At 43.7% G+C, this 12,760-nt stretch overlaps 1 protein-coding gene across 1 annotated transcript in view; it reads right to left on the minus strand.

Annotated features, from left to right (window-relative positions):
• Positions 1–3,822: 3,822 nt before the first annotated feature.
• LOC149862154 (hexokinase-2) overlaps positions 3,823–12,760 on the minus strand; it is a 46,137-nt gene continuing 37,199 nt past the window's right edge. Inside the window, exons 12-18 of the mRNA XM_090051899.1 lie at positions 12,580–12,699; positions 11,789–11,884; positions 11,034–11,133; positions 10,276–10,459; positions 9,301–9,456; positions 7,643–7,876; positions 3,823–5,846 (exon numbers count right to left, since the gene is read on the minus strand). Of these exons, the coding sequence (XP_089908025.1) occupies positions 5,702–5,846; positions 7,643–7,876; positions 9,301–9,456; positions 10,276–10,459; positions 11,034–11,133; positions 11,789–11,884; positions 12,580–12,699 (1,035 nt within the window). The 3' untranslated portion in view covers positions 3,823–5,701. The remainder of the gene's footprint in view (positions 5,847–7,642; positions 7,877–9,300; positions 9,457–10,275; positions 10,460–11,033; positions 11,134–11,788; positions 11,885–12,579; positions 12,700–12,760) is intronic.

Raw genomic sequence — 12,760 nt, forward strand, 5'->3', positions numbered from 1 at the left:
TCACCCAATCTGGGCAAATGCAGTCCCAACATATGACCTGTATTGCAGGAAGCCATCAGTTCTCTTGTTTTCTGGGATTTGCAGAACAAGCAATGCCCAAACAGAAAGCATCAGTGCATCCTTCAAGCAAGGTTATCCCAGGAAGCCTTTGGTCCCAAGCTTCCTGTTTTCCCATGCCTGCGGGAGGCTGCGTGCTGGTTGGAATGGTGGGTTCTCCTCCCACTGAGCAAGACTTTGAGGCAGACTGATCAAAGTTCCCATCTGCAAAAAAGCAAAGATGAACACTTACCTCTCTACCAGGGTTTGTAAAGCTCAATGCAAGGTGACTTGCAGAGGAAGAAAGCTGGCTGTAGCCCCCAGTTTGAAAGCCTTTGAATTAAATCCCTGCTAATAAATATTCGAATGCTCTGAGTGAGACCATTCATCATTTTCACTTCCTTAGTATGGCCAAACAGGCACTAGAAACTGCAAGATAGAGACAGGCTCCACAGTCCCAGGCGCAAGGACAAAGCTGCAGAAAAAGATAGTAAGCTTTTTGGGGCAGGTACTATTTCACATACATGAGACAAAAGAGGAGCAGAAGCCCAAACAGCAGAAGTGACTCACCCATGGTCACTGAGTTGGTCAGTGCCAAAACTAGGAAGAGAAGCCAGATGCCAGCTCCTTCTGCTGGACTGGCCTGTCTCCTGGGGCACCTTCCAAAATGGAGGGGACTGGGATTTCTAGGCAAGTAGAGAAGAGAATTGCAATTTGCTGGGGGAGGAGAATGCATGGCCTCTTGGCCAGACCACATGCACACTGCAAAAAGAAGCAAGAAGCAAAACAAAAACTCCATTGCCTTTTTTCTTTATTAACATTAAAATTATCAATAAGGATACAGAGAATTATGGGGGAGAGGTGCCAGGCAGGCAGTATGGAGTCCCTCTTTTTTCACATCAAAAGTCCACAAGTAGAACTTGATGCTTAATGTGCCAGGAGTCTTCACTTCCTTGTCATGCCCTGTATATGCCTCCAGGACCACAGCAGCCTGCTTGGATGTGAGGGGTATGCTAATATGGTGTCCCAGCACAAACAAGTTAGACCTTTGTGCAAGACTGGATTAGATTAAAACTCCTGTTGCATGGGAATCAGGTTTGGGGAATAAGGTTGTGCCCATGCAGTCTTTTGTGGGTCATTGGCAGGGATTTAGGGCTTCCATATACCATATTTTCTTGCATACAATGCAACTTAGAATAAGATACATACCTTGTTTTTGAAAGGCAAAATGAAGAAAAAAGATCTTTCCTTGAGTAGCAGCAGCAAGGGAGAAAAGCCTACTCTTTGTTCTTCTTCCTGTGACACATGCAGATTTTACTTTTATGTTTACCAGTAAGCAGAAGAAACAGCTCTTCCCATATATCCTTACATAGAATGCAATTTCCAGCAGCTTTTTTGTGAGGGGAAAGTGTGTGTTGTATGCAAGAAATATGGTATATGTTTTTTGTTGGTGGGGTGGGGGGAAATAAACAAATTCAAACATCAAAATTGTGCCTCAGGAAACATGTTTTATTTGTATCCAACTAGGAGAAGTCATCATGCCAAAGGGAAGCTGAAAATACAACACCACACTATGAAAAATAGTACGAAAAGTACAAAAATAAGGAATCCTATATATCACAGTAAATTACTAAAAATAAATATTGTAAACACAAAAATAACAGAGCATCTGAAATCTACAGTCAACCATTTCTGCTAGCAGCTGAACAGTCTTTGGCTTGAAATCACATCTCCTTTTCCCATATAGAACCTGCTTGGAAGTCCACAATAAGACGCACTTTCTTTGTTTTGGACCAGCCATATTCCACTAAGCCAAGGGTTTTTTGTAGGGATAAGAGAAAGGGTATGAACATCACTTATCTCTCTCTAAAATGCATCATGACCCTTGCAATGAAGGATCACCCGTTTTCACACAGTCTCACTTCTTATCTCCCACCTAGCATGCTCTAGCCATTGTGCTCCAAGTGTTTTGCATAAAAGGGGAAAACATTTTTACCCCCATTTGATAGGTGGGGAAACTGAGGCACAGAAAGATGACAGGCTGAATGTTCAGAGGAGTTGAACACCTACAGTGTTCCGCACCTCTAAAATTATCATGCTTTTGCCTCCCATGCCTGCTGCCCTTTCCATTGAACTATATTGCCTCTCAGATTTGAACCAGGTCTTGGCACAAACAAGTTGCTGCAGTTTGCAGCAGCCCTGGCTCATCCTTCTTCAAGGATGCATTAGAATGTTCTCCTGCCTGCTCCATGTTTTATGTTTTTGTGAAAGGAAAATTCCCTCCTTGGTAACAGAACAGGCAAATCATTGCTAAGGCAGGAAAGACAGTTTTCTATTATCTGCAACATCTAAACATGCTGGGTAGAAACTTCTGCCTTTCCAGAAAAGAAATATGCTCAACATCAAAGAGAACAAAGAAAATACATCTTAATGGAAACACAAAAATACCCCATCACAAATCCATTACAAAACATTCTCATTGGAGGAAGAGACAGAGCAATGCCAAGAGTCAACAGATCAAAGCCCAGCTATAGCACCTGATATGCCTTTCTTCATTTTCATATACTTGAGAGGAGCAGCCCGTTGTCATTCCTGGCTTAAAAGTGACAAACCCGCTTTGTTATTTCACATTATTCTCAGTTCAGAAACTGGCCAATGCCCCCTTGAAAGAACTGCATTCACAACCTGGCATGATGTACAGTGTCTTACTAGAGTGCTTCTAGCTCCTAAACAGGAAGTTATGCTGAGACAGCAACAGTTCCCCAAACTGCTGTCGTATCTGCTGATACAAAGAAGTACATGAATTGTGCTTCTAAGGTGAAGAAGGGAAACAGTCTATGCAGACACAAGTATCCCATACACCCAAGCAGACTTGTAGGTATGTATGCAGTTTACATCTGGTTTGTATGATTCAAGTATAATTTTTGTCCTAAGTGAACTGGGAATACATTGGCTTCTGATATGCATCTGAGGCAGAGCAGGAAGGTGAGTATTAATGTAAGGATGCATCTTAATGTACCCAGTGCATCACCATGAGGCTCTGAGAGATGGTACAGACAGTGTTTGAGAGAATTGTCCCTCAACCACAAACTTTGCAAAGTTCAGAGACAACCTTTGCTACAAACCTGCTACTTTTATGAGCAAGCTAACAAGCCCAGTTGGGTTTCTCTCCCATTTGGGAGAAAGTTCAGATACGGTTTGTACAATGTGGTAGCCAACACTTCACCTAGTTCTGTTCTAAATGAGATTTTAAGAGTGCTTTCAGTACAGAATTGTGCCGCTTGTACATATACAGGTTCCCATCATTTGCAATGAAAATGGACATCTGTATTAAAAAAATAAGAACTTGTTACTTATGAAATATTATTTCAAAAGAGATACAACTGGATAATCCTTTGAGTTTAAAAAAAATATTTCAGTAGACAAATATTAATCTTACTAGTAAAAGAATGACACACAAATGCTTGGTATCAGATTAAACTGGCTTTGTTGCATTTTTTTAAGTTTTTTTTTTTTTAAATTTAAATTTTCCTAAAAACTGACTACACTTGATTCTATACACCTTGATTTTCATTTTTCTTCTTGTTACACTGTCATCTTGAGGCTTATAAAAAATAAGCATTTTTAAATGCTGAAAGAGAAGTGTGGTGTGCTTTAAAATTGTGCTTCTGAAAATTACAAACTGCACAGAAGAGATTATTTTGATAATGAAGTTACCTCTAGCAATATAAAAATATACAACCCCCCCCCCAAAAAAAACCCCCAAACAACCCCCCTCCCCTTACCCACATCCTTCCAGCTGAAAGTCAGGTGAAGGTTATTGTTTGTACCTCACTGATCACATGATAGCTTACATTAAACAGTTACAGAAAATAGTCACTCCCACCCCTTCAGCTCCCCCATATAAATTTGCTGGTTTGGGGAAAAGAAATAGTAAATGTAGTTCCTTCCCAGAACCTTTTGTCAGTAAAATCATTATCTCTTCCTCATTGTAAAAACAGATATGAGGGTGTGGGTTAGCTTGCAGTTAGCTCTGGGGCTGCCAATTTGGAAAGGAGAGGGCTCTTGAAATTGTAGGGATTAATTAGCAAATATAATCCATGTTAAATTATGCTTATTTTCTCCCTAATGCCCCCCAGCTCCTGCATACACATATGCAGACACACCCAGGTTCTTACCAGCAAGCATGTGCATACTTGTATTGACCGCAAAGGACCACACACATGCTTGACGTTATGCAGAAGTGAGGCTGAAGCTACTCCAAAACAGGCCCCAAACCCTGATTCCTTGAAGTCAATGGCAAAATGCCAGCTGCTGTCAATGGGCATTTTAGCAGCTGACTTCGGCACGAACAGGATAAAGCCCCTGGTGACTTCAGTGAGGGTGAGTGCCACAAGCACCCAGCACTCATGTGGGTAAACAGCTGATAGAGTCAGAGACTCCAGTATCCAGTCCCTTTGTCCCAGCCTCTCCATTCATTTCCATTTTCCCCCAGGGATACTGGACTTGAAATGACTGAACTGCTTGTTGTCCTCAGAAATCTCAGTCTCATTTTTCAATCTGCCCCAAGAAAATCAAGTTAAATTTAAAAAAAAAACCAACCTTCTCTGTACCATTTTCTTAAACTACACTAAAATATTAAATCAGCAACTACCCAACATAATTCCCCTTCCATGACTATATACATGAACAGATATAAGACCTCTCCAAACATAAATACAGCATATAAATCCAGACGTGACTTATTCCAGAGCTACTTCACAGACAAGAAAAAATTAAACGAACTCACCATACAGACTGAAGACACACTGTTGAAACATTTGTGGAAGAAACACCATTTACTTTGGTGATGGTTTGTTTTTTCTATTACCACATGCACAACTAGCGGGCATCAGTGTTCTCTGATGGGGTGAACACAGACAGGCACACGTTCCAACTACTACATTTAAAAGTTGGGGAGGGAAGAGAAGCTGGGAAACGGGACTATACCCTGAGTCCCCAAGTATTTCCAGGCACATGCTCTGCTAGTTGAGTCAAAGTGGCACCTTTAACGCGATCCCAGCAGGTACTTCAATAGTACTCACCACTCTGGACAGATACTTTGTATCCTGCAGTTGCAGATTTGGACATCTGCACCCTGTACTTTTAAGAATTACCATGACTTTCATGGAAATAACAACAGCCTTGATCAGGGTAAAAGACTAGTGGAGGTCTTTAGCCCAATCTTGAAGAGGTTTGCTTTCTAGAGTGCTGACACTAAGTCTTGGACATATATAAATAGATACCAGGAACTTTAAAGTGACAATGCAGTGTCTTCATTACTCTAGCATTATCCTTCTATGGTGATGGAGCAAACGAGATTGTGGTTGGGAGAAGGAAGCTTAGTATTTTAAATAGACTGCAGGTGGAACAGAAGGGGTTGGGACTGGGGATGGAGGTACACAGCCAAACGACACTGTTAGCTTTACTTGATAGGTAGCTTTATGGCATGCAGTAGAACTCCTAAGACAATCACTTTGCACAGAACACACAGCATCTCAGCTCTCCGTGGTGGAATCTCATGAGAACAAGTAAAGCTAAGAGTCTGCTCTCATCAGGGAGGAGGAACGGGGTTGGGGAGTGGGTCCATTGTGTGGTTTGGTTGCAAAACCCAAGCCGCCGCTTCTTATCGCTGCCCAGCCTCCCGGATCCGGCACGCCACTGCCGTGATGAGCGCCGCACCTTTACCACTGCCATCTTCTGACTGGAGGAAGGTCACTTCGCACTTTGGGGACAGCTGCTTCACGGTTTCGTGCATGATGGAGGCGAAGCTGCAGTGGGTGAAGGAAGAAGGAGGTGAGTACCTCCCTGTTTCTGCTCTGGGCCTGGGAACTCAGCTGCAAGGAGACCCCTTGCAGCATCTGCAACCCAAATGCATCATCTGTAGGGACTGAACTTGGGACCTCTGAGTCCAAAAGCACAGACTGATGCTGCTGGAAGTAATCTCAGACTGATTCTGCTCCATTTGGACTGGCTGATGGAGACGGAAAGCCATGCTATCTTAGTGCGGGTTCCATTAGATACCCCCTAGCAAAGCCGAAGGGGTAAACTTGGTCCAGACTAGTTAAACTATAGACTACTGAACTCTTCCAGGATGAAGGGGAAGCTCTCCCTTCCCCACACCAACAGAGATTTTCCATGCCCCCAGGGCAACCTCAGGCTAGAAGCAGTCCCTGAAGTCTGTGCATCTCCTCTTCCTAAATGAGAACTGCCAGGCAGTTCCATAGAGCTGCAGATTCACTGGTCCCTCTCTCTTTCTACCACTTCTTGTGGGTTCTTGTGGGTGGCAGGATTAGTTCAGTGGGTCTCCAGTGTAAGAAATGCCCAGGGGCACAATAGGCACCTTCTCCTTTCTTCCTTGTCTATCCAGAGATAGCCTCCCTGAACTTTTTAGCTGAGTGTCCTCAAAGCTGATCCTGATCCTAATCCATCTGGGAGCTAAGGAGGGTCCTTCCTGAGCTCAGCCACAAGCCATTTATATTTCACATCAGTACAGGACACCAAGCGCTCCACACAGATGAAAGTCAATCACAGAAATTCTGGACCTGTGAGGCTGGTTCCTTCACTGTGTTTCCTAGCCCTGTTTTTAAGTCACTACAAAGTGACGAACCAAAGGTGTTTCAATCACTACCATATTCTACTGGCTGACAGATCAGAAAGACCCACCCCCTCCAGACAGTCAGCCTAATGTTGATTTTTTTCTGGTGTTTTTGTAAATGGCTAGGTGAAGAAAATCCTGAAATATTCCCAGCAGAAAGTAAGAAACAAGCTAAGAAAAGAAATATTCTCCATGTGAAACTATCTTTCTTTTTTGTGTGTGAATGAAAAATGTCACTTAGCTATAGGATCTTCATTTGGACATAGCTTTTCTCTGTGGCTGTAGCAGACAGTACTACAAGAAATGGCCTCAAAATCTGGCAGAGGAGATTTAGGTTGGAGATTAGGAAGAAGTGTTGACTATGAGGGTGGACAAGCATTGCAGCAGGCTGCCTAGAGAAGTTGTGGAATCTCCATCCTTAGAGATTTTCAAGAGCAGGTTCAACAGACACTTGGCTGGGATGGTTTAAATCAGGGATGATCCTGCCTTGTGCAGCGGGGCTGGACTGGGTGACTTTATAAGGTCCCTCCAGCCTGTCTTTTCTTTGATCTTATAACATCTGACAAAACAAGTTCCTTCATTTCTTATGTTAGGTAGTTGCTTACGAAATGTCATGCCTCTCTAAATCAGTGAGTCTCTACCATACCTTTCACTTAATTGCCCTTGGGATACAAAAAAAATTCCATCTTTTTCTCTCCCCCTGCCCTTCCCCAACTTTTCTCTCCCTTCCACTAGGAAGGGAGGCAAATAGAGAAAAAGGAAAAAAAGAGAACCCAGAAAGAATGTTTCTCATTTCAATCTGAAATGAAATCTTTCATCTTGATCAAGTTGAACAAAACAAATGCATTTCAGATCACTCCAAAAGCCCTTTTCCATCACTTGGATGCCACCCCAGCTCTGACTGTTACCTTGACTTTTACTCCCTATTCCTCCCTGTCGTATCTGAGGGGCTCACACGAGCCAACTTACTGAGGATGCAGCTTGTAGAGTGTTCCGTCTACGCCAACAGTGACCTTGAGGAAGTCCAGTTGCCGGTTCTCCCTAATTTTGTCCACCACAGCTGCCATTCCAGCCCCGCAAAGCTGAGCAGCACGCCGGGCCACCACAGTGCACACCTCCTTCACGATGATGCTGTCATCACACGTACTCTCCAGGCCAAGGTGCTGGAGGATGGAGCGGACCTGCAGCAGGGCCAGGCAGTCGCTGGAAAGACACAAAGATGTTAGAAGCCCGAAGGGGTTGGAAGGTGGTGGTAGAAGGCATGAGACCTTTTGAACAGAAGCTTTATATGTCCTTGGAAGTACTGATCTGCTCTGAACTACAACTCCAGTCTGGGATCTGAGATGAAGCAGGACTTTTTTCTTCATGGGCATCAATGACTATATACACTAAAAGCTTCAGCAGGCCAGGATCTGCTTCCAGTGGCACATGGGCCAACTCTGCTTTCACAGGGACTGGACTGGAACCTGCAATTGATGGGAATTCAGTGACTAATTCTGCTGGATGATGCACAGGGAAGAAAAGACTTCAGGTTGCTCTCCCGGAGTGGAGCTGGCCCTAGCTAAGGGCAGCAAAACTGTTATTTTACTGGTGGTTTAGCACTGGAAAAGACTACCTAGAGGTGATGGTGGAATCTCTGTCCTTGGAATTTTTTAAAAGCAAGTTAGACAAACACTGGTCTGGGATGGTTTAGACAAGGATGATGCTGGCTTGAGCTGGAGACTAAACTAGATGCCTGGAGGGTCCCACCAGCCCTACGATTTTATGTTTATTACTAAATTCTACCTCCTGGAGGGCAGATCTGCTGCTTAATAAAAAGGCTCTGTTTTACACAGGCTGGGATTTTTAAACGGGGCCGGGCAAATTAGATACAAGAGTGCTGTTGCATTTCAGTGAGATTTGGGTACATAAATCCTTTTGGTTCCTTTGAAAAACCCTCCCATTTTACTCTGCAGAGCTCCCTATAATAGCTAGGTTTACATCCTAATCATAGTGTTCATTTCAGGATAAAGCCAGCGATTGTAAGCGCAAAAGTAGCTGGTCCATTCAACAGTAGCTTGTTTAGATCCAGGGTGGTGATAATCAAGGGAACACTGTGTTGCTCCCAGATATGGGTTCATCCTCCCATCACTAACAAAAGGCACACAGTCTCCTTGTGTCCTGCAAGTTGACATTCACACTGTCACCATCAGGGACTCTCAGATTCCATCTACGCAGCAATCTGCTCAGGGACCTAATGAAGAATCAGAGACTCTTTACCCCATGATCCCAAAGCACCCTCCTCCCCCAGCATGGATGACAAAAGGGAAGTAATGGTTCCCATGGCACACATCTACCCAGTGTCTTCAGAAAGGAAGAACAAACAAAGGAAGGAGAGAAGAAAATTAGAGGCAGGGCAGTACCCTGCAGCAAGAGAACCCTGACTAGGAGTTTTTCAGTGAAGACAGATCCTACATGGATACAAGTGTGAAATCAGCAGGAGTTCAAATGCCAAGAGGGGCTGGCCACTCTTGGTTGATGAAAAGACACTGAGAATGCTCTTCACAAGCTGGCTATGTCTCAGGCCTCTTTACTAGCACAAAGGTGAGTGTCTGAGCCCATCCCACTCTTTTTCCTTTTGAGCTCACCTCTCAATCTGAGACAGGAACTTTGTCTCGAATATGCCCCGGGTCTTCAGCCTTTCAGAGATGCGTCCCCGGAAGAGCAGCCCCCGCTTGGTGAAGTCAATCAAGATATTTCGGACAATCTCGCCTAGGTACATACCACTGATCATCTTCTCAAACCTGGAGAGGAAAGGGCAAGTTTCAGCATCACAGTGCAGTAGAGAGGGCACTGAACTGCCACTCAGTGGAGCTGGGTTCAAATCCAGACCTGCCAGAATCTCTGTTATAACTTGAGCAAGACGCTGAACTTTGCCTGCGCTTCCAGTTCTGCCTCCCCCCAGACAGAATGCAGCGACAACCTCAAGACCCTCAAGTCCCCAGTCACTGCGTAATCCAAGCCAAGATCAACAGATTACTAACAGCTATTCAAGGGATGATTTGGCAACACCAGTTCATAGGTTGGACTGTGGCACCTGCCTCACCTGAGCAGCCTAGCAAGGACAGGGAGCCTTACCCAGTGCAAAACAAGCTCTTGAAATGCTTGCCAGGAGGGGTAGAGAAAGAAGCAACTGGGTCTAAAGAAGGGTTTGTATAGGGATTCTAGGCTGTTCTCTTAATATCCCACATCTCTCAGGACTCTGTCTTCCCAGGGATAGAGTTGCATCAGGCTTGAGTCTCTACAACCCAGAAAGGAGGCAGCAAGATGGGAGTTACAGACCCAAGATATTAAAACCTGACAGCATCCCTGTGAGGTTGTAGCATGATTCCCACTTCACAAAAGAGAAATTAGGGCACAGAGAAGCAGAAAACACATGCGTGTTCAGGCCTTGTCCTGGCCACCTGGAAGTCAATGGCTATTTTGCCATTGACTTAAATGAGAACAGGGTTGGGCCCTGGAAGGTAGTGAGAAGGATGCAACCAAGTCTTCCCTATATGCTGGGAACACAACATTTTGCTAGGAGGGGAAAGGGGATGGTAAACTCCAGCACCAGAACACACCTTTGTTTTCCAGGATTCAGGGAATGCTCATCCACTGCCACATCAAACTCCGTCCAGAAATCATCTAAGCAGCCGCTATCTCCAAACGCCCCCCACTCCATGTTCACACACATCCTGCCCTCCTCTCCTTCCACCAGCTCCACGTTCCTCATTTCTTCCATGTAGCAGGCATTGCTGCCTGTGCCTGTGAAACCAAGGACCAGGAAGGTCTACAACTTACAGGAAACATCTTAGGCTTTCAGGGGAATGGATGAAAAAACAAACAAGGTTGGAAAAGGAAAGCTTGGCTGCTCTTGACAGCTAATGCAGATTTGCAGCCTCAGGGGAAGCAGGCTCTATCCCAAATGCTGATAATAACACCTTATTCAGAAGGCAGCTACACCTTCTGTAGCATTAGCATGTAGTCACACATCTATTACTAATGTTGCCATGATATTTTGCCACACTAAAGACTTACTCAAGAATCTACTGACGAAATGACTTTTCCCACTGGGAAATACCATTCCATCAAAATCAAAAGTTTTTTGCGGAAATGAATGAATTTCAATAAAGGTTTGCTAAGAAAAAATAAAGTGCTTTGTTAGTACCTGTGATGGCATTGTAGAAATACATGTCTTTTTTACCTCTGAAACATCATATATGCAACATTTTCCAGTCACTGGGAAAAGGGGGAAAGATGCAGGGCACGCACAGAATCAAAAGTATGGATCAGGGAGAGGGGTGAACTGGGTGTGTTTGCAATAATTTTTAGTTCTTACCTACTATGAGCCCAACTTCACAATAAGGATCTTCATAACCACAGGTCATCATGGTGCCTACAGTATCATTCACCACTGCCACCACGTCCAGGTCAAACTCCTGAGGATGAGAGGGCCGCCATGTGTTACTCTGGAAGGACACCACTGCTTACACTGCCTTTCACTCCTGCATTCATGGTAACTCCATCTATCTGAGCAACTGTACAGCAGAATGGACCTGACTGGTCAAAGTCTACCCATCTAAGAAGCCTCCCTCCCCAGAATCTCCAAGTGCTTCAATAAGTGCTTATACAGCACTGTCGATTTAAAGATCCAAGCATTGTAAAAAATGCATCTCATGTGACATATCCAAAGCCAGGTAAAATGGCACATAACTCATTTACACTGGCAGGTAAAAGTACTGGAATGTCCCTGTTGAAATTTGAACCTGCAAGTCTAGGACATTTACCTAGCACTGTTTTTGGGGTGTTACAGTCCCTCCAATTCACAGCAGCAGGTAAGGCAATCAGCTACCACTACCAGCACGGGAAATTCTTGATCTAATTCAAGCTCTCCAAGGTCGAACCATTTGCTCTGGAGGTCTTAATGACCACAATAGAGTGGGCATTACACATGTAGACATTCATCTAAACCCAGTGCTTAAAGGAACTCATTTCCTTTTACACTCCAACTAGACTTTCCAAACAGCACTAGATTAGTTGTGGGACTTGTCACAAATCTGCTTTCCGTCAAGGGCTTGTCCTACAGATATTCACCTCTCTCCTGTGGATCGCTTCTTTCAACAGATTCACTACGTCTTCTCCTTCACATCCACTGGCGTTGAAGCCTTTTGTCCATTTCAAAAGTATCCCCTAAAAGCAAAATAATCATTTTTAAAAGTACAATAAAGCATCAGGAAAAAAAGATTGTTGATAGTTAGCAACAAGAAAAGATTTATAGAACTCTATCATCTGCTCTAGAAAGAGTTGTCTTATAGATACATCAATTTATGTGCACTGCTAAAGTAACATGTCCAAAGTTTAAAACCAACTAGTAATTTTAAGTTTCTGACAAATCTTAAGATGTCAAGTTAGACACTCAAAGAATCATATGCCATTGGTAAAAAAGTCTTGTTCTAGGTCAATATGTTAAAAACTTATGCCATTGCTTCACCCATTAATAACAAGAAGATATAAAGACACCAATTGGCCTGAGCAATGTTTTGAATAGAAAGTGCTAAGAATAGGATAGCAGAATTTCTCATGTTTTCAGGACAGGTATTGTTCTCATGGATTTTAAACAATACTGGCTTTTTTGTTGTTTCAGTGCTACAAGTCAGCAACACAGTGGGAGGCACCAACAGCTACCTCAGGTCTATGTGTATCCTTAGAAAAGCCATCCTAATAGTATCTCAGTCAGCTCTATTAGAGGCTCACTGAAATATCTACAGTGAACAGCTCTTTGTTCACAGTATGTTGAAATCTTAACTCACAAAAAATCCTGTTCCTTTCACTGCCAATACAAGCTAATTATTATGTATGAACACAAGTCACTTGATAAAGATTACCTCGTCCAAGTTAGTCTGTTTGCAAGGGAAAGAGAAGGTGAATCCTAGGGGAAGTGACACTCCCTTCATTCCCATGTATTCCAGGAAATCAGAAATGCAGTGGACGATGTGGTCGAAGAGCTGTGCACAGAAAGCCAAGAGGAAGCTGTTTTAGTAGGCACGTAACACTTGATTAAGTGCC

Source organism: Crocodylus siamensis, chromosome 6 (assembly GCF_052110815.1).
Source record: "Crocodylus siamensis isolate JL-2025a chromosome 6, ASM5211081v1, whole genome shotgun sequence".
Lineage (NCBI taxonomy): Eukaryota > Metazoa > Chordata > Crocodylia > Crocodylidae > Crocodylus > Crocodylus siamensis.